Source organism: Pyxicephalus adspersus, chromosome 7, assembly GCF_032062135.1.
Source record: "Pyxicephalus adspersus chromosome 7, UCB_Pads_2.0, whole genome shotgun sequence".
Lineage (NCBI taxonomy): Eukaryota > Metazoa > Chordata > Amphibia > Anura > Pyxicephalidae > Pyxicephalus > Pyxicephalus adspersus.
The window spans coordinates 46637053-46659275 of NC_092864.1; the positions used below are offsets into that span (position 1 = coordinate 46637053).

General features: G+C 37.5%; 1 protein-coding gene across 1 annotated transcript in view; it reads left to right on the forward strand.

Annotated features, from left to right (window-relative positions):
- Positions 1-22223, forward strand: part of UBR3 (ubiquitin protein ligase E3 component n-recognin 3) — a 107016-nt gene that overhangs the window by 52870 nt on the left and 31923 nt on the right. The window contains exons 25-30 of the mRNA XM_072418311.1: positions 5390-5539; positions 7528-7661; positions 11558-11668; positions 12182-12388; positions 13659-13795; positions 17472-17557. Coding sequence (XP_072274412.1) covers positions 5390-5539; positions 7528-7661; positions 11558-11668; positions 12182-12388; positions 13659-13795; positions 17472-17557 — 825 coding nt within the window. The remainder of the gene's footprint in view (positions 1-5389; positions 5540-7527; positions 7662-11557; positions 11669-12181; positions 12389-13658; positions 13796-17471; positions 17558-22223) is intronic.

Consider the following 22223-nt stretch of genomic DNA (forward strand, 5'->3'; position numbering starts at 1 on the left):
CTGCAGGGAACAAGATATGTGCCCATTTTTTAAAGGAAGTGACACAAATTTCTGAACACTTGTCATTTACAGAAACCAGTTAGAAAAATAAATTAGTTTTTACTGGTCTTTTGAGGATTCTCTTGCTGGGCCCTGGTAAGATATATTAGTGTGCTAATAGCTTCTTTGATGTTAGGGGAATATCTTGACATAAAATGTTTTGCAAAGAAAAATTGAGCCTGTGGGCATAATGTGTAACTGTAGTTAGCAGGGTAAGCCCCCTTCTATCAAGCCATGAGTCCTCCACGAGTACTGAATACAGATCAGTATCAGATGTTAGATGTAATATATGTTTTATTTCTCAGAGATTTATTAGATATCTTATTGTACTCCCCTTTCAATATTCAATATTTTCAATATATTGTTTTCAATATTAAACAAATCATCAGATTCTAGCTTAAGTAAGGCTACGCACGTCAGATGATTTTCATCTTATTGTCACCTCAGAGCTATTATCGGGGACGAGAATCTGGCGTGTGTACAGCGCTCGTCTGTAGTCTTTCATGGATGCATTCTGGCGAGCTCCACAAATGATTATAATACAAGTGAGGGGGATAGAGCACAGTGGGTGCTGCTTCGTTGTTCTCCCCTCTTCAACAGAGCTGTATGCTCAAAGCTCATTCAGTCTTTTGTCATTGGAAAGGATCATGAAAGATCCTTTCCAATGACAATTATTGATTGTGTGTATGCGGCCTAAGGGACCTTTGCAACTGTGTGTTATCTTCTTTCAGTGGCAAGGTGGTCATTCAAGGGCTTTGGTTTAGTATCACTATGATTCTAAATTCTTACCATTAGTAAATAGCTATAGTATTGTTGTAAAGACTCAAGTCTTTTTCACAAGCTTTCCTTTTCTAATGAAGTGTGGGACGGAGACTGTAGATTTTCCACAGCATGGCTGTGGCTTCTTTTATTTGATGAGTAGGTATATTTTTTTTTTACAGATTACCTAATTTTTAAGCAGGGGCCTAAAATTATTGAGAGACATTTTGTTTTAATGACACTAATATGAGGGGGTGTTGAGAAGTTCCTGGATTTGCCCCTTCCAGATAAAATAGAAAAATGAGTGTGGGGGCATATGACAGCCTAATATCTTAGCATGTAACTGTGCAAATATCAGGTTTTTGGTATTTCTAAAACTGTTTTTTCTTTTAGTGAGAAACTTTGATGGCACAACCACAAGCAAGTTTCATGTCATTGGAGTTACGGGCTGTCATGAAGTTTTTGTTTCTCCAGGGAAAGTCAGCAAAGGACATTGACACGGAGATGTCACAAACACTGGGGGAGAAGTGTCCTTCCTTTTCCTGGAGAAACAAACACTTCATGACGGCCCGTGAATCCAACGATGTGAAACTTGCTTGTGCCTCTGCCATCACAGCTTCTCACTAAAAGAAAAACAGTTTTAAGAATCGCAAAGACCTGATATTTGCACAGTTACATACTAAGATATTAGGCTATCATATGCCCCACAATCATTTTTCTATTTTATCTGGAAGGGGGCAAAGCCAGGAACTTCTCAGCACCCCCTTGTACTGTATGCAAAGTGTCAAAGGCATTATGTTGGGTCATTGCTGCCTGGATATTGTGCAATATTATGTGCATGACACATTTTAGTCCATAACGATGCCTCAGGATCTATATTACAATCCACAATTCCAACATAGCAGTGTTCAGGAGCCACATGCAGCAGAAAGGGAAATTTGTTAATGTAATTGTGTGTGTGTGTGTGTGTATTTTTTTTTTTTTTAGTTTATAAAGGTTAGGTTCTACTCTACTTGGAAAGATATATTGACTATAATGTTCTATTATGATCATAATGCAAAGTATTTTTAAATTTAGCCTCATCACCATAAAGTTCTATTTCATACCTATGCAAATCATCCCTCTAGTTACATATCGCATGGAAATTTTCCTTGCGCACCTAGTCACACTTTACACAGTCAGAGACAATGAGATTTTGTTTCTTGCTGTTCAGTATTCATTGTTTTTTTCCATCCAACGTTCGCCAACATGGAATGCTATAATTATAGTATAAGAAGTGGTGGGTGAAAAGCCACATGATATATTGCTGAACGAGGCTTGAAATAACCCAATATCCATTCATACACTGACTTTTTTTTTTTTTTTCTTTCTTCCTCCTTTGGACAGGCAAAACCACCATATACCTCTTTGTTATTGCCGTTAGGTTCAATAATAGTTATTAGCACTCGCTTTCTTTATTTACCTTGAGTTGTTTATCTCAGGAAATTGTTTTCATTAGGAGATCGCCATAAAATCTGTTGACCTGTTTTTTTTTTTTTCCTGGATGTTTGGAACGTTATAACTAGTACTCCCCGAGGTCTTGAGCCTGTGGCTGGATATAAAAACATATACTGAGAGAAGTAAAGAAGCGGCCGTTGCTGAATTCCTCCTGAAAATGCTTGATGCCTGACTGTTTTCAATACATTGGGACACTGACCCAGAACAAGTATAGATAAGGAAAGACAAAACTCCTTGCTTGTTCCAGGTCAGTGGCTTTCAAAATATAGAAGCCAATCGATTACTATGATTCACAGTTAAATCTACTAGAACCCAATTGATTACTATGATCCACAGTTATGTGCTGCAATGTATCATTCACCTTGTGCTCTCTTTGCTGGTTCTTTTCTTCCTCCTTCTCCCTAATCTGTTAACTCATTGTCTCTCTGCTCCTTCACTCCCCTGCTTTCTCTGTCTGTGCGCCTGCACCTTTCTGCTCCACTGCTACTTGCTGGTGACATCTCATCCAACCTTAGTCTCCCCCACAGCCTCTCTTCCCTACCCTTTCGGCAAGATACTCCCTTCTTCTAACTTCTTCTATTCCCATTCGCCCTACCTATAAGTTCTTATCCCCTTTTTCTGGCAGTCTATGGAATGCCACATCTGTTGGCAACAATTAACCTCTCTTCAAAACCTTCTCCTCTCTAAATTTCTAAACTTCCTGGCTATCACTAAAACTTGGCTTTCCTCCTCTGCCTTTGCTGCTCCTGCTCTCTCTTATGAAGGCCTCCACTTCACACATACCCCTAGAACTGGCAACAGAGTAGGGGGTGGTGTGGATCTCATTCTGTACCCTAACTGCACATACAGTGTCCTTCCTACCCACCCTCTCTCATTTTTACCTCTTTTGAAGACCACTCTGTCCCTCTTTTCTGCCCCTTACCCCTCATTGTTGCTGTTGTTCACCCCCCCCCTCCCCGGCCCAGTATCACAACTTTTTGATAACTTTGCCTCCTGGCTTCCACACATTCTTTCCTATGACCTGCCCACCCTCATCCTCTGTGACTTTAATGTTGCAGTGGATAACCCCAACCATTCTTCCTCAGCCAAACTGCTTTCTATTACCTCCTCCTTTGGACTCGCACAGAACATAAACGGTCCCTCACACATCGCTGGACACACTTTAGACCTAGTATTTTCCAAAATCTGCAGCCTCACCCACCTTGACAACTCGCCATTTACCCTTTCTGATCACAACCATATCACCTTCAACCTATCTAACTCTCCCCCCCCTTTGCCACATCCCAGACCTGGTTACTGGCAGAGAGCTATGTAATCTTGACCACAACCTATTATCAAACTGCCTTTGGTCCCTAACCCCCATCCTCTCTAATCTCACATCTCCAGATAAAGCTTCCACTCGGTTCAACAATACTCTTTTTCTGGCTCTTGCTAAAGTTGCCCCTGCTACCTTCCACTACCCTCGTCTTGCTAACCCCTGACTCTGGCACAACAATCTCACCAAACATCTGCAAAAGACTGTTCGTGCAGCTGAGCGCAAGTAGAGGAAATCTGGCCTCAGCGCTGACTTCATGGACTACAAAGCCAGACTACAACACATTAACATTGAACTCACTGTCACCAAGCAAAATTATTTCTCTGCTGCCACTCAAACCATATCCACCTCCTCCACCTGCAAATCATGACTGGCCTCCCTCAGCCCTGTTTACTGTGGATGAAGTCTCCTCTCTTCTCTCATCATCTCCATCTACTACCTGTCCGCTTGACCCAATGCGCTCTGATCTACTCCGTGCCCATTCCTTCACCCTGGCCTTCGCCCTAAACAAACTATTCAACCTCTCCCTTTCTATTGGTACCTACCCCTCCCCTTTCAAACATGCCATTATGCCCCCTATCATGAGGAAACCTTCATTAGACCCCTCCGTACCTTCTAGCTCCCATCCAATCTCCCTTCTTCCATATGTTTCCAAACTTCTTGAGCGCCTTCTGACTTCTGAGCACCAACCCTCTCCAGTCTGGCTTTCGAGCTGCCCATTGCACCGAGACAGTCAATGGTAATTCTTCCTCTCCCACCTCCCTCTCTGTTGGTGTTCCCCAAGGGTCAGTCCTTGGACCGGTTCTCTTTTCTCTGTACACCTCTTCTATTTCCTCCTCGATTCCTGAAACTCAACCTGGATAAAACAGAACTCATTATTCCCCCCCCCCCCACACACACACATTCCAAATCTTCCCTGACATATTCCTAACATCTGTCCATGTGTTCTCAAACAACACTGATGAGTGACATATTTGTTGAAGGTGAATCACAATCAACCCTTACACACAAACTATAGCTTCAGAACATGTGATAACCTTTAGGAAGCGATTTGGAGACATCATCTCAGGTAGATCAAGTTAATGTCAGGTTTTCAAGTTCACATGTATTGTCTGTAACGTCTTAAAGTGTACCTGTAAGTTGGCCAAGCAAGTCAACCTTTGCCTAAACTTTGTACAATAAAGTATATACATAATCTCAACAAGCACTAAAATTGCCTTTAAAATAATCCATTTTGTATGCATATTTACCTATAGAGTTTAAGGAAAAAATATTCTTCAAGTTCACTAAGGGGTCACTTAAATATCAACTTTAATGAAAAACAGAATCTTGCCAGCTTATCATCCTTTTAATGTAAACATGCAGTAGTTGTTTCTAAGCTTTTTGAATCTGAAACGTATAATCCTAGGTGTGATCTTAGATTATGTTTGAGAATGAGTTTCTCAATAGTACAAGCCACTAGAGAGGTCAGTGGTGACATGCTTTAGAGTTTAGTGTTGTCTCCAGACCCTTTCAGCTGACACTTTTCAGTAACAACCGGAGTGTTTCTGGGTGGTTACTGAAGAGTTGGATCACAAAACAGGTGCTGCCATCCGGCTTAAGAAATGCCTGGGTTTACCACTGGAGTTCTTTAATTATTGGTAAGCATATGTAAGAAACTACATGCTAATGATCTAGGTTGCAATGCACTTTAATGCTAGCCTCACCAGATTCACATTCTTATCTTCCAATAATACATTAACATGAATTAAGATTATTTGAACCTTTTTTTCTGTACAGAATCCCCTGAAATTGATGTTGCCATGGAAATAGCTGCGTCAGAACAGCAGATTTCTGAACCAACCTATGATTGTGTTATCTGTGGACAGAGTGGCCCATCGACAGAGGACCGCCCCATTGGCCTAGTGGTGTTATTGCAAGCAACATCTGGTAAGTTTTCTGTTACAAAGCAATACAGTTAATGAGTTGTTTTGTTAAAATAACTTTCAATTTTCATTTAAAGTGCTCAGTTGTATAAATAGGTGAAATTGTAAGAGATTATCAAAGCATATGTTTTTTTAAATTAGGTTAGTAAAGTGAAAAAAATGTATTTCCAATAAACATTCAATCCTGCTTGTTGATCCCGGTGATGTTCTCCTTACTTACTGGATCTGAAATCAAAAACTGACCTTAGGCCTTTCTTCTACCTGATTAGCTAATAAAAAGATAATCAAAATCACTCACCCAGAACAGCCAGTCTTTACAGACTCCTCTTTACTGTAAATGATTTGCAGGTCCAGCACCATTATCAGTCTGTGTCCTTGTTTTTCGTGACACTTTAAACTGATGCCAAAATGATACCAAAACTGATGGAGTTTAATTTGGAAGTAGGTTTGTCTTTTAACTGCATGTTACATGGCCAAAATTTATGCAATTTTTTTGAGACATTTCTTTGCCCTGTTAAATAACTGTCAATTTGCAATTGTGGAACAATGTTCTACCAGGGTTCCTATTAACGTCCACTGCGGCTGGTGATTTAGTACTTCTCCTAAGAAACTCATTTACATTCTCTTGCTGGGAGTAACAAAGCAGTACAAATGAAATTAACTATAGTTCTTCTGTAAAGGAACAAGCTAAGAGATAAGATAGAAAAAATATCTAGAAAAGAACATGAAAAGAAATTAAAGTCAGTTCTACATTCTAGGCACAAACTTAAAGTGCTTTTGGCAAATAGCTAACATGATTGAAGCTCACATTGGAAAAATGGTAAATCTAAAGCATTTTTTTTAAAAGTGTATTTATTTTTGATGATGACAAAGTAACAATAAGAAAATTAGAAGAATTCAATGCAAAGATTATATTAGAAAAAAATTCTAATGTATACAATTTGACTGACTATTCGGAGTTGTAGGAGAAAAACACAGATATTTCAGTTCTCAGGACTAAGAATTACTTGGGGGAATCATTGGAAAGCAATCTAGTAGTTATCAAGACGACAGTTCAAATGTCTCATTCCAAGCCATCTGCAAGACATATATCAATTTATCTTTGAAAAATCCTAAAATAGGTGTATCAGGGTTCTATCAACTTATGTATTTTCTAGACCAGATTGTTGATACCCCTTACTGGAAAGGCAGTTGTAGTTACAGTGGGGCTTGGACACACCCTAGCATTTCTGATGTATAGTAAAGGAGAAGGGCATAGATAAGGTTATGCATGTGCAGAATTTGCATTCCTCCACCCAACATTTTCACAGGTAATACATGTGTCCTGCAGCAGAACTAAATAACCATCCTTCCCCTTTCAATCTAAATGTTTCTTTACAAGGAATTGGAGTAGGCTGCTGTCAGGATACTCTTGTAATCCTGCATTTAAAAATACAATTTAGTCAATGTTCTATCCGGGCCCTTCTATCCTGTGACACGCCACTGGTCACCTTTTAGTAACCACCAGACTCTTTTTGGGTGGTTACTGAAATATTGGGTCACAGTACAGGGGCCACCACCCGCCTACAGCTTTTTCCCACCTAGCATTAAAAATATTTCTGGGGAGATTACTGTGAGTGTTTAGCAGGGTCTGTACCATCTGACTTATGAATTATCTGAATTAAATTTGTTCTATGGATGCAGAATCTACCCACCTGAGAATTTCCGGCCCAGTTGATGGTTTCTAAATAACAGGTAGAGACCTAGGTTCCTCAACTACTATAACATGCAGGATTTACCTTAAAACAAATATTTAAGGTGGAATGATGCTACATACATCCAATGAACCAATAATCCAGACCTCATTCACCTTACTACCACCAATATTTTACACTTGGTTGAGTGAATAGACTTTTACCTTAGGTGCAGTTTCTAGAAGTTACATAGTTTACCACTATGAGAGCACTAGGTTTTACTTTTATCTTTTTTTTTTTTTTTGTCATATTCCTGAAGTTTTGGGACATCGTCGTAAAGTGTCTGAGCCAAAGAAGCTTCCAACAAGTGATGAGGAGCAGATATACCAGGAAGGGACATGTGCTGCAGTACATGACGTCCGCCTTACAGTTTTACAGAGATATTTTAAGGATGTAAGTACTAAACAGCCTCGTCACAGGAGTTTTGAGTTCTTTTCAAAAAGAATCAAAAACAGTCGATTATCATGTTTTATTATTTTAGCTACCTAAAACAAGCAATGCTAAATTGGTTTTGTTTTATGTGGATGTTTAAGTTAGATGGTTTTTTAAGTATCCAGAAAACTTGTCTTTTGGAATAATAGTTTAATGATTTTAAAAATTTGCTCTGCAACTTTGCATACAAAAAGTGATGATACAAGCTATGAACTTGTGCCAGTTGCCATTCAAATATATTGTATGTGTATATCTATATCCGCAGCTACCTGACCATACATTGTAAATAAAAAATAATAATTTGAGGCTTTTTATTTTTTAAAAAACGGTATACATTCTTTTTGTAATATCATAGTTTCTTTTATGCTTTATGCTAGCTTAATACCTGTATGGTGTAAACATGCTGCATAATAGGCAGTTTGCTATTTTCACCCATCTGTTTCATTTCAAAAAGTCTCTCACTTCAGGCTTTGTACTGCCATCCATCATGTGTTCAACATACCTAGAGGTGAAAGTAGATTTATGAGCTTGATATTCAGGACAATTAGTCTGTGAATCACTAGAAACAGATTTTTGCCACAACAACAGGCATGAAAACTGTCCGTGCTTTGCAGATTTGTCTAAGCAAGTAAAGGGAAAAGATTGCATAATACATGCCAGTAAATAACAAAGACATGAGATCTGCTCACCATTAAAAATGAGCTGCTGTTCTGTAAATATACCTTCCCGTTACTTTTATAGATCAGAACATTTGTTTATGTATTATCTCCTTTTTGTACATTTTATACATTTAACATCCATTTAATTATGTAATGTATATAACAGAAGCAAGGTAAATACCTAATTAAAAAGGGAGCTGGGTTTACATGACATTTTTTCTTATAGACGCTTACTTTTTTTTCTGTCTTTTTACACCTATTCCTTTACGTCCTTTAGAGTTAACACATAGGCTGCATACACACATGCAATGTCGTTGGAAAGAATCTTTCACGTTCCCTTCCAACAACAAAAGACTGAAGTACATTGTAAATACGGCTCCATTCTGCTCCATGGGCAGGGGAGAGAACGTCTGAGTGGCATTCCGCTGCGCTTCCCCCCTTCACTTTCATTCAGTCGTTCATGGACCCACCAGTACGCATCCATGAGCAACGAGCACTGTACACACGCCAAATTGTCATCCAATATCAGCCTGAAAGCGATTATCGGACGATGATCATGTGATGTGTGTACGTAGCCTCCTACCCAGTCGTGTGTGATTTTCTTTAATCTGTGTTTCATTTAATTGGCTTATTGGATTGTACAGTATAGGCTGCACAACACTCCAGGAAGCACCAAAAACGATTGTGCAATTTCTGATCATGCCAACCTATGATAGTCCTCAAGGTCAATGCAGTGCTACTGCATCGGTCATATCTCTCAGATGACATCACTGAATGCAACACAGTAGTGTCAACAGAATTGTTGCAATAAAGGAGGTCAACTGTAGTCCAAGGGAACCCATGAATAAACCCTGAATCTTCTCAGAAGATTCTACAACTGACCCCAAATGCAATCAGAATTCACTTGAAGGTCCAACAAATCCCTTAAAACACGCACATTTTGGCATATATTAAAGGTTCAAAATGTGTAAAGAGTTTTAAATTATGGTTTCCTAGAAGCTACTCTTTGAAGTTGTCCACTACAGTCCCTTATTTTTATTTAAACAGAATAGACATTCCTCTTGGAATGTCCTACTCTCGCATATAATTTACCTTCTTTTTTCTTTCTTTTTTTTTCCTGGAAGGTGACAATGGCTAAGTATTTACAGAAGCTGGAGGCTTTTAATAGTTGGTTTTACCCTCTGCTGTCAAAGGAAATCGATTGTTTGTGCTTTAAATGTATTTTGTTTTGTATTTGACAAATGGAATTGCCACAGTGTGATTAACGTACCTAAAATTTCTTGTGAATTGGTTTGGCCAAGTATTGATTGTTCAGGTTTTAGAAATGAACAGATAGATGTGCAGTGATGGCTGACCACAGGTCAAGCATTGAGTTCTCTTACACGTGAACTTGTTTGTATGAGCAAACAACATAAAGTCCTTCTATGTAAACTTTACATTGATATGATTTTTTTTTGCATTGTTTAGAGTAAAATAAGTGAAAAACAAATGTATGCCTTATGCTGTACAACCTGTTGCAGTCCTGCAGAGAAGCCTCTTCAACACACCTGTTAGGTATAGGCAGGTGCCAATTTGGTCAGCATTTTTAAATGTCATCTAGGTCATCTATTTTTCCCCTCAGAATGCAAACAAATATTTTATTCTATACCTTTTCTACTGTCTGAGATGCGTTGAAGGTTAGTTCAGTTTGATCCATAACAATTACAGGAAAAGACAGCTACAAAGTTATTTGTCTTCTGTGCAAACAATAGCAATTGTTTGATCCATTTTGATTATGTAAAATAAACTTCATTCAGTCAGCCTTTTGCACAAGAATTACCAAGTTTGACAGATTTTGTGCAGGATCAACCTTTTTTTTTCGCATTTATTGAACAGATATAACAGAAGTCTTTCATTGTTTTAATTAACATACTAAGAGTCTGTTGATTTTTAAGGTTTAGCAGTTATACTGGGTCACTAGAGTATCTGGTTTACTATGCCTCTAATGTAGTGATCTCCAATCAGTAGTTCCGTATTTGCCTTTAACTGGCTCTTGGGACTGACATAAACCATGAGGCATATTTTCTCCCACGGACACCAACGGTGGGGCACAGTTCTTCTCACTGACACCAATGGTAAGGCACAGTTCTTCTCGCTGACATCAATGGTGGGACAAAGTTCTTCTCACTGACGCCAATGGTGGGGCACAGTTGTTCTCACCGACGCCAATGGTGGGGCACAATTGTTCTCACCGACGCCAATGGTGGGGCACAATTGTTCTCACCGACGCCAATGGTGGGGCACAATTGTTCTCACCGACGCCAATGGTGGGGCACAGTTGTTTTCACCGACGCCAATGGTGGGGCACAGTTGTTTTCACCGACGCCAATGGTGGGGCACAGTTGTTNCGCCAATGGTGGGGCACAGTTGTTTTCACCGACGCCAATGGTGGGGCACAGTTGTTTTCACCGACGCCAATGGTGGGGCACAGTTGTTTTCACCGTCGCCAATGGTGGGGCACAGTTGTTCTCACTGACGCAGCTGACTGGGCAGAACTTACACAGACACCCATCAATAAAGCACTATTTCTTCCACTGATACCAACAATGGGGAATTATTCTCCCCACCCCCAGTGACCACAGGCAAAGGGTCATTTTGCCCCTCCCTATGATGACCAACTCTGGAGCTTTCGATAAACCCACTGAGTCTAAAATATTGTTTCCTCCCATTGACCACTGAATCTGGGACAATTTCTGCACCTATTGTTCAGTCTGGCCCCCAAGATTGTGTACTTTTATAATGGCGTATTTATAAATTGCATAACAATAACATTTATTACATATAGGAGAATATTTACAAATGCAAAGGACACATATATACATTTGAGGTAATTTCTGCAGGTAAATGGTAAACTTTATGAAGAGGTATCTGTCAGTATAATTGCCTGACAACATTCAGGCAGGTTACATTGCTGTTAATGAGAAGACTGGTGTATTAAAAAAATTGCAGTTGTATGAGTAGAGTCACAAAAGCTTTTGACATCAGTGTAATGTTGGCATAGTTTCTTAGTGGTGAGTGCAGGTCTTCTGCGTTCAGTTTTTTACCACACAGTTTATTCTCAGCATGGAATTTGTATGTGCTTCCATCCGTATTGCCATTTGTTTGTGTCTTTATGGCTTGTTTATAAAATTAATAATTTTTGTAATTTTATTTTGCCAGAGTTCTTGCCTTCAGTCAGTGTCTATAGGCTGGGAAGGAGGTGTTTATGTGCAGACCTGTGGCCACACCCTTCATATAGACTGCCATAAGGCCTACATGGAGTCGTTACGTGTAAGTATTATTACAAGCTACAGGTAAAGGATATGGAATTTAGGGCTAGATGGGGCAGGGTTATATGTGGGGCATCTGCATGTAAGGTTTGACATCCAGGAAACCTATTTACAAATTAGCTTGTGTTTCTGTGACACCTAAGCTTTGGCATGCGTTTTCACTTTGCAGCTTTGTTGTGTGCTCAATTTGCCTTCAGTGCATTTAGTGTTTTAAGTGATCATTGCATGGCTTAGCTTGGATAATGGGTCAGCTGTTTTGGGACACAGTTTAGAGCTATTTTGCACTGGGGACATTTGTTTTGGTGTCAGTTGGAGATTTCCTTTACTTTGGAGTAAGGATAGACAGTAAAAATGGGAGATGGGGAGGAAAAAACAGACAGGGATTTGAACTATCCCGTTCTTTGTGTACAGATACATTTTAAATATGGAAGCTTTAGTTGTATGACATTCTAACTACCTACTTGAGCATGTTTTATTAAGTTTATATGATTCATATTCTGTTTTTCATTTACAGAATGACCAGGTCCTGCAGGGTTTCTCTGTTGACAAAGGAGAATTCACATGTCCCCTCTGCAGGCAATTTGCAAACAGTGTCCTTCCGTGTTTTCCCAGCAACAGTGTAGAGCGGAGCCACTGGCAGAGTCACTCTCATGGAAACAAGAGCATGCGTGAACTCATCAAAGAGGTGGAGGAACTTCAAGAACAGCTGGGAACTTTCCCAGTAAGCATCAGTGTAAGGCCAAAACATCTTGTTTCTTTTGCTCTGTCACCTCATCTCATCTGTCAGTTGCCATCACTACACTGAGAGCACTGAGATGATTGTTCATTTATTAGAACAGCACTCTTGTAAAGTATATGTGGCAATGTTTTGGAGACAATTGGAGAGCTATAGAGCATTAATGCATATCATCTTTATTACTTTTTTTTTTTTAAATAACTTTAGTTATTATTTAGGGGTATTTGTTTAGGGAACTAGTAGCTTTTAGCTAAGCATTCTTAACGCCATTTTCAAAGGTAAGGAATACTGAACTTTTTTAGGGAAGATAAATTCAGGGGCTCTGAGAACTTGAATATTAGTAAAATGAATACATATGACAAGGCTGTCCAACCCCAAGCCCCAAAAGCCAGGATGTGCACACATTTTTAGTATTTAGCAAACAGACAGAAGTAAATTTAGTAAGCTGTAGTTTATTATTATTATTATTATTAATAATAATAATAATATTATTATTATGTAGCATATTTATATAGCACCAACATATTACCCAGCGCTTTACAAGGTCCACAGTCATGTCACTAGCTGTCCCTCAAAGGGCTCACAAAATCATATATAAAAATTTTTTTTTTATTTTGCCCAACCTGTTTTAGTATTTTGTATAGCGAGCAAGGTAATGTGTGTGCTGTAAGCAGTGTTTGGGCTCTGGTGCACCCTAAACTAAGGCAAACTATGCATAGTCTTGCATTTACATATTCTGGATCATCATCAAAAGCACTTTAATGCAAATTCCCATCAAAAACAAACTTTAGAGAGTTTTTTTTTAAATTTCTTTGGGTAACAATATATGGTCAGATTATATGCAGATAGTTCTTGAGAAAACTCAGGTTGCAAACATGGGAGATACCAGAGTTGACCTGCTTTTGAAGAAGTTTTTTAAGTCCACAAGTCAACAATTTTTACTGCGTATCAGATGTCCTAACTCCTGATAAATGCTCATTCTTGTCCCAGGTTTTTGAAGTCAACAGGATTACTAATCAATGCTTAATGCCTATTCGTAGATTAACACTAGCAGATAGCAGACATCAAGAGCAAATAAATCCAAGATCCAGGCAATGGCTAAAAATTATTGCCTCTGAAAACATTATTAAATATACATTTATGGTGACAGTTCCACTGAGTGGAAAGGAGGTTTTGGCAAAAGTTAACTTTCCATGGTTAGTGTGTTTTGCTGTGTTTGTGACTTGGGTTTGCATATGCTATTCTTTGCTTTTAGTCAGAAACAAATTTAAGCAAGGAAATGGAGGCAGTGATGAAAGATATCAAGAATGCTACGCAAAAGAAGTATACTGACTACAGCAAGACGTTGGGTTCCCCTGACAATGATTTTTTGTTCATGTACTCTGTTGCTCGGTAAGTCTTCTGTTTACACTGTACTTGAAACACCTTCATATATATTATTTGGCTCACTGTTTTCCTGTAGTATCTTTTGTATTTTGTACCACTAAAACAATTGGACAAAAGATAAAATTCCAGTTTAATTATAAATGCAGTGGTGTGTGGTCACTGTAATGTGCTTACTCTGATCAACTTTAATTTTCCTTACCCATAAGTTGTAGGTTGTCCCAGGTTGTCAGTTCTCATATTTTTCACAGCAAACTGTGGAACTGTTGAAATACAGCAGGTATAATTCCTTTTATACTGGCTTGTATGTATAATGAAAAGATACATAAGATATTTTTGGCTTCCATGTTAAGGCCATATTAGACGTACCAACAAGATTGTGCTTTATATCAAATCAATTGTTGCACACTTATAAGTATTTACCAGTCTGTCCTTTACTCTCCTTTTTTAATTATTTGTTATTTAATACTTTTCCAGGATTACTTGCACTCTGGACACAGTCTGACATGTTAATGTAATGACACAAAATGCCTTTTGAGCCGCCTCCCTTTATTCCCCTGGAATTCAGTCTCACTCCACCTCTTTGTATATTTAGACTTCTTGAGAGCTGCTATTCATAAACAGCATGAAATAGCCAAAAAAATGAATAGGGCCGTTTGATAAACTAGACATTTAACAAATATTCACTGCAAATGAATCTTTCTGGTGTATGTTTTTACAATATAGGAAATAATTAATCATCTGTGAATAAATGTGCATTTTCCTGTTAGTATATTTATAAACTACCCACATAGAGCCAAAGTATCATTTGGGGATCCTGATTTCTATTGGACAGAAAAAAATACCCTAGCGTGAGACCCTACAACAGTAATATTTAAAAAAATGGTCATAGACTTCTAAAGCAGAGTTTACACTGTCTTCCTGCTTTAGTGTGCACAGACCTGCAAAGTGTGTTATGCACGGTGGTGCCATTTATTGTTGAAGGCAACCTAATGCACCCTTACAATGCACAACTAAACACTGTGGTGCACCATGTTTCACAAAATGGTTCATGCGCCTTTTTTGGCCTAATATGTATTCATTTTAAATAAACAGGCTGCCTTAACCAAGCACACATTAACAAACGTGTATTACCACATCTCAGTATTGTAATTCTAGCCTTAATAAGAAAATTAGAAATTCATTCATTCTTAATAAATAAAAATAATACTCAGTCCTGTGAAATCCCTTCTGGTAGGCAAATAATATTTAAAGACAAAGCATATATTTAACCTATAATACAATGTCAAAAAGTCAGACTGATGCTCCATAAACTATGCAAACCTCTTATCTATATTGCAGACAACTGGTCAAATCCTCAAAATTTTCCAAATGGAACCACAGTATACATGTGAAATGGTCATAATAATAACTTCCACCTGTTTAAGCCTTTTACTCTACAATATTTTAAGAAACTGAAAAATAACACAACTTAAAATTAACAGCCTTCCGCTCCTATGAATTTGATTTCTGCCGTTGTTTTCATTGCACACGATGGTAGACTTTTGCAAGCCGTGCGAATCGCCTGAGGAGAGGTAAATTCCCGGCGGATGCCCTTATCAGCAGAAACCAGATGCAACCCTGAGCAAGAGTATTATCAATTTTAAATTGCCTTTTTTCCTTGGAGTAGAGCGGATTAAAACATTCCTTTGGAAATGGATGGCATTAGCAGCACAAATTTAGTGATGGTAATACATAGAAGCTGCCTTCTGTGAGCAATGGAAAAATATCTCTAAAGAGCCCGAAAAAAATGTTGCTGACATAAGATTTCAGGACCATTGCCTGCATTAATTCTGTTTTTATGAAATCTTATTTAGGAAGCTTTAAGAGTTAGGTTCTGTCATTGGAATCTGCTGCAAAATGGAACACTTGCATGTTTTATAGGTTTAATTTTTGGCATCACAGGTGATTTCAGAAACTAGTTTTTATGCAAGAATATTCTTGAAACCTAAGATATTCTTCAAGGAGGAAATACTAATTGGCTTTTAAACCAGAGAATAAGATTTATGTGAAAAGTGGTACCTTCCTTTACTTTAAACCTTCACAGACTAACTGGTTTAATTGTAAATTGTATCTAAATCCGAGATCCTGTTTATATTTTGCAGTTTATTAATCCTTGGTTGTGCTGCCTGCATTTCTTTCCTCTATTTTCACCTGGCGATCCTGCCAGTAACATGCTTCTTGTATTGTATCTACAAAGAAGCAGGGTTGCCCATGTAGAACAGACTTTAGAACACCTCTTCCTCCCCTCTTTTCTATACCATAAGGGGAAGGTATATAGTCCACAGGGATTTCTGGTAGGGGGGTATTTTTATGTACTTAGTAAACAGCTAAATCAAAATGCGTTCAGGGGGAATTTTAACAGACCAAAATGCAACAATTAAATGTGTCTTTTTTTTAAACACATATTCATGTTCTGTTCCTTGCAATATCGGTACCTGTATTAGGTGAAACTTGTAGCCATGTGATTTCAGCAGATTTTTAGTTTGTGCTGTACAATATTTGTCATTAGAAATTGACCTCTCAAGTTCTGTAGGGTGCAAGGTTATTCCTAACAAAATAAGCAACGCAACAAAGATGTTCTGTTGTGAAACCAGGTTTGGGGAGAGATGATTAATTCGGCTCCCCTCAGGAGGTACAAAATAAAGAAATGAAATAATAAAATCAAGGCCCCAGTTAGCATGTTTAAGCTTATGGCAGAACAGTTAGTAAAAGACTGAACAAGTATGGGTTGTTTGGGAGGATTGCCAGAAGAAAGCTTTTTCTTGACAAAGAACATGGCAGCATGGTGTAGACGTTGCAATCTGAACAAAGCACAAGTCTTCTGAAACAATGTCCTCTGGGCAGATGAGACTAAAATGGAGATGGAGATTCAGCCATAATGTGAAAACCAAAACCACAAATCAGCAAAAACAACTTATGCAAATTGTCATACACAATGGTAGAGTGATTGATTAAGGCTTGTTTTGCAGCCACAGGACTTTGGGCACTTTGTAGTCATTGGACCTGATTTAACAAAACTCTTTCATCAGTGAAGCTGAGTCATCCAGAAAACCTGGAATGAATCTGGTCTAGAACTGAAAACATTTGCTAGCAAATAGCATTCCAGATTTTCTAGATTACCCAGCTTCACTGATGAAAGTGTATCCTCTCCAGCCTTGAGAGCTTTAATAAATCAGGCTCCTCAACTCAACCAGGAATTCCTTTGTATACCAAATATTCTAGAGTCAAATGTGCAGCCATCTGTGTGAAAGCTAAAGCTTGGCCAAAATTGGGTTAGGCAACAGGATTGACAGAAAAAGAAAAGCATCAAGCAAAGTTTGGTATTGTCTAGACAAAGTCCAGGAAAAAACATGCATGCTGCAGTGTTGGATATGTTGACATTCCGTTCCTCATTCTAGTTGGTTAGGTAGATCTCTCAAAATTTGCATTATAACACTTCTGAATCGTATGTTTGCAGAGGGTCATAAATTCGTCAGGTGACTTGTTCCAGTGTAACTTTCTTACTAAGCAGCTGCTGTTTCTTGATTTGGATGAACAATATGCTGATTGGGTTACCTTTGTCTGGGGTTTTCCAAGACCAGTTTATAATCCGTTTTCATTGATTATAATATGATCATTAACACATTTTTTCTTGTATTAACAGAACAAATCTGGAACTGGAACTTGTCCATCGCGGAGACAGTTTGTGCTCTGGAGGAGCTAGTGCTGGTGGGAAAAGATCTTGCTTAAGTAAGTATAATTTTAGGAAGCTTTCATTTTTATGTATGTTGTAGTTTAAATGAAGTTTACCTTTCCTAACAAAAACTTGTATTAGGACATACTCAAGTATGTTTATGAATAATATTATTAATAATAATACTTAAGTTAAAAAAAAAGTATACCATTCTGCAATGATTAATAGTCAAAAACAAATAATATGATGTTTCCCATTGCTGCAGTTAGGGTCAGTTTGGTCTACAATCTGTTAAATTCACTCTGTGTGTTTTCTTACAAAATTAGTAGGACTAACATTTTTTAATAAAACTTAGTTTATAATCAACATTTTCATGTTTTGTTCTGTAGTCTCTGTATTGTTACCTAAACCTGTGTGGTATCAACCTCTAACGTCAAGGACATCCTTGAAGTAAAAAACACAGTTTTGCAGCTGAAACTCAGCCAAGTAGTGTGCAGTCAATTAAAAGCCTGTGATGGAGACACTCCTCTTCTGTGTGTTTCACCGTAGTGGTAATGAGGTGTCTTTACTGTGATTAAGCACAGCACTCCATAATAGTCTTGTAAGAAGTGTTAACTTTGTCGATTAGATATTGCTTTAAATGGAATGCAATGTCCCAGGTGAGCTTTTACAGCAAAAAGCATCAGGGAAAAACGGTTGGAACAAATAGGTCAAGTACTGTTTTAGTAGATTGAGCTATGAGGACAGAACCACTGTGGAAATGTAAATGAGCAATGATTGATAGACCTGCCTATGTCAGCTTCTGAAACAATGTGACAAGGTGAACAAATTGGTTCTGCCTATTAAATGTAACTGATCTTTCCTCCAATATTGTTTAGATTTGTTCAGATGGTTACATATTTATTTGGTTTCTTCTACTAAACATTTTTTTTTGTTACTAGAAATTTAATATTTCTGTTTTTCTTTGTGTTAGTCTTGCTCAGAACACTTTTGCACTTGAAAAAGGAATTTCCTATTCCCATGTTGGGCCCTGCTATGTAGATACAAAAAAGGTGGTGTTTTTTTCTGTAAAAAGAAGCCATTGCTTGGGGTTACCTTATTGGGCACTGGTGTGTTGGGAGTCCAAAAAATTAAACACAGTACATTCAATATGTAGAAATTTGGGGGGGGGGTCACACATTTTGCAAACCCTTTTTTTTTTGTTTACAGTGATACAATTTAAAATGGGGTATTATCTTTTCTTTAAAAACCCCTTGAAAAAAATTGAATTTTATAAACTAAAAAAGTTTGAAATATTATCAGCATGTGTGAGTGTAGCTTAAAAATAGCTCTTGTTTTTTAGTTGCATTATTATTTTCTTTTTTTATTTTTTTTTTTTTAATTTACTTTTAGTTCATCCAAGTTTGCAGATTCTTAGTTTACCTAGACAGAAATGTTTTCCTATGCTAAAGATTCAGCATTTAAAGCCCATATTTGAAAATTTCATTCATTCCTGTACACGCAAGATAATTCAGGTTACAGGGTTTGCTGAATAAATTTCTTCTTAAACACTTATTTAAAATAATAGAACTGTTTATGAGCTTTTAACAACCAGTTGAGGTGTTTTTTTTACCCTCTCCTCTGAGGGGGTAAAAAAGGAAATTGGCCTGGTTTATAAACATTGGGATAAACACATATGCAGTGCTATGTATGCTTTCCCAGGCATTTAAAGAAAGAACTTTAAAAACCAAGCCTTGCTATAATACAAAGTTCAAGGGGTTGGGAACGGTATCTTCCTATCTGTCTGGGTTAGGTTTAGATTAGGATGATTTCATTTGTAAAGTATGACTGTAGGGATCCAGTCTGCTTATAAAAAAATTGGGCTATAATGCAAAATTGAATTGCTTTCTTTGATTACAGTAAAAGGTGGATAACTGGGTCATGTATCTAAGAAGTGTGTGTGGTGAATGTTTATATATTCAGGGCAAAGTGGCAGTTTCTGCTCAAGCATGTGTTGAAATTTAATCACAGTTTTAAGTTTAATTCTAATTAGAAAGTTTAAATTGGCTAAATACATACCAGAACAAAAAAGACGTTTGGTGTTCAACAGTTTGTTCTTTGTAAATCAGCTAAAGCCTGAGCAGCTTACTGGGAAAATGATCTTTCCTAAGGTTTTGTCAGATTATTCTCGCCCGATACGAGCGGATGTGTACAGCAGTCGTCTAACATCGTTCATGGATCTGTCCTGACAAATCTGTGAACAACAGGCGATGAACAACCGCAACCCCCTCCCCTCTCCATAGAACAGCACAGCGCTCATTCATTCATCTTTCAATTATTTTTTTTGCTGGAAACGATTGTGAAATATTTCCAACCACAATAATTGAGAGTGTGTATGCAGCCTTAGGAGTCTGATGTGCCTATAACTTTGACATGCATTTGCCTAAGTTGTTGGTATGATCTTCATACAAAATAATTACACAATTACACAAAAAAAAAATTTTCACTTGCCAAGGATTTTTCAATAAATTTGTGTAATTCAATAAATAAATGTAATTCACGTCTTCTGAATCCAGAAATAACATCCGTTTCATTGAATTTGCTCTAGTTCTTGTGATACAGGAATTGGAAACAACGTTTTTACCAACAACAAATGTTAACACAGCATATTATTATCAATCGTTATTTACACCGACGGTTTGAATTTTATAAATTAAATGTAGCATTATTTTCATGAAACTTTCATTTGTTTACTTTTTGTTCATACGTTTTTTTTTTTTTACAGAAATATCAGTTCTTCAGGAAAAAGTAGTTTAACCACCCGACCGTTAAGCCCGACCTTGGTACAGGCTTCAAAAAGTTACAATTATCGAAAAGTTCGGGTTTATCGATCACTTACCTGGTCCCGCTGCGATCGTCCATCGGTCGTGTTCCAGCGCCGGGTGTCCTCTCCGGGAAGAAGAAGCTAGCCAGCTTAGAAGAAGAAGCCGGCCGGCTTCTTCTCCCTCCGTGCGTGATGACGTTGGCGCATGTGCGGGAAATTCAAACTGAAACTTATTCAAACACATTTTGTATTGGGTTGAATACAAACTCCTGTATCCAATCCAATACAAAATAATTAAAAATAAATACAAAATATGTAATTGGTAAATTCAAACTCTCATTTTGTATTGGATTGGATACAGGAGTTTGTATTCAATCCAATACAAAATGAGAGTTTGAATTTTGTTCTCATTTTGTATTGGATTGAATACAAAGTCCTGTATCCAATCCAATACAAAATAATAGAAAATATATTTATGTGGTTTTGTCTATAGGTATGTGACGGACACTAGGGAGGTGTTTTAGAAAAATATATTACTATACAGTATACCGAATTATCGCATTTTTGTATTCTTGTTTAAGCTGATTTTTTGTCTTTTTTTTAATTTTCTTAAAAGTATTTTTTTTTTTTTTTTTTACATGATTGTGTGTTTCAAACAATTTTTATATTCATGATATCTACTAGAACCCTGTTCGGACATATTTCTGTAAGGGTCTACAATTTAAAAAAAAAAAAAAAAATTTCATGAAAAACAGTGTAACGCTTTTGGAACAGAAATCTAGACCTCAGTGTAACGCCCAGGTGGTTAAATGACCCTAATGTATTTTTGCTACATTTGTGGTGGATACTCCCAGCAAAAATAGAGAAGAAACAGAATTTGTGAAGCAAGCATATCTTGCATATTTTGGTATTAAATTGGGGGACCGAGATAAGTATTGGGCTCCCCATATGGTATGCAAAACTTATGTAGATTGTCTACATCAGTGGAAAAATGAAAAACTGAAAAAGTTTGAAATTTAGTGTACCTATGGTATGGTGAGAGCCCAAAAATCATCGTAATGATTAATATTTTTGTGCTGTGAATGTAAAAGGTTTCAATCGCTACAAGAAGACACTCCTACCATATTTGAGTGAAGATGCAGACTTTGTGTACTGTTGTAACATCACTGGACTACTAGCCCATATGGGAGTACCAGAAAACCAAACAGAAGACTGACGGCTTTTCATAGACAGTTGCACTTGAACTTTGAAAACTGTTTTTTTGCATAATTGCAATTGCTATGCATCAATTCCAATTGGTCACTCAACAAAACTTAAAAAAGAATATGAAAATATCAAAATGGTCTTACAAAAGCTTTGTTATCATGAACACCAACGGTCCAAATGTGTTGATTTAAAAATGGTGAACTTCCTACTTGGACAGCAAAGTGGATACACAAAGTACCCATGTTTCATCTGCTTGTGGGATAGTAGAGCAAAGCAGGATCACTGGAAAAAAAGTGACATGGCCTCCAAGGGAAAACATTAAAAAAAAGTGCAGCAAACATCATTAACGAGCCAATGATTGACAAAGAAAAAATAATCTTCCCTCCACTACACAAAAAATTGGTGTTGAAGCAATTTGTTAGAGCTCTGAACAAGGACGGTGATTGCTTCAAATGCATTTGTAGATTCTTCCCTGGATTGAGTACTGAAAAATTAAAAGCAGCAATCTTTGATGGAGCCCAGATTCGGAAACTGATAAATGATTTAAATTTCACATGACTGATACTGAAGCTTCTGCCTGGCACAGCTATGTCATGGTTGTCAAGAACTTCTTGGGTAACCATAAAGCACAAAATTATGAAGAACTGGTACGAAACTTGCTCTTAAACTTTAAAAATTTGGGGGCTACTATGAGCATAAAGGTACACTATCTA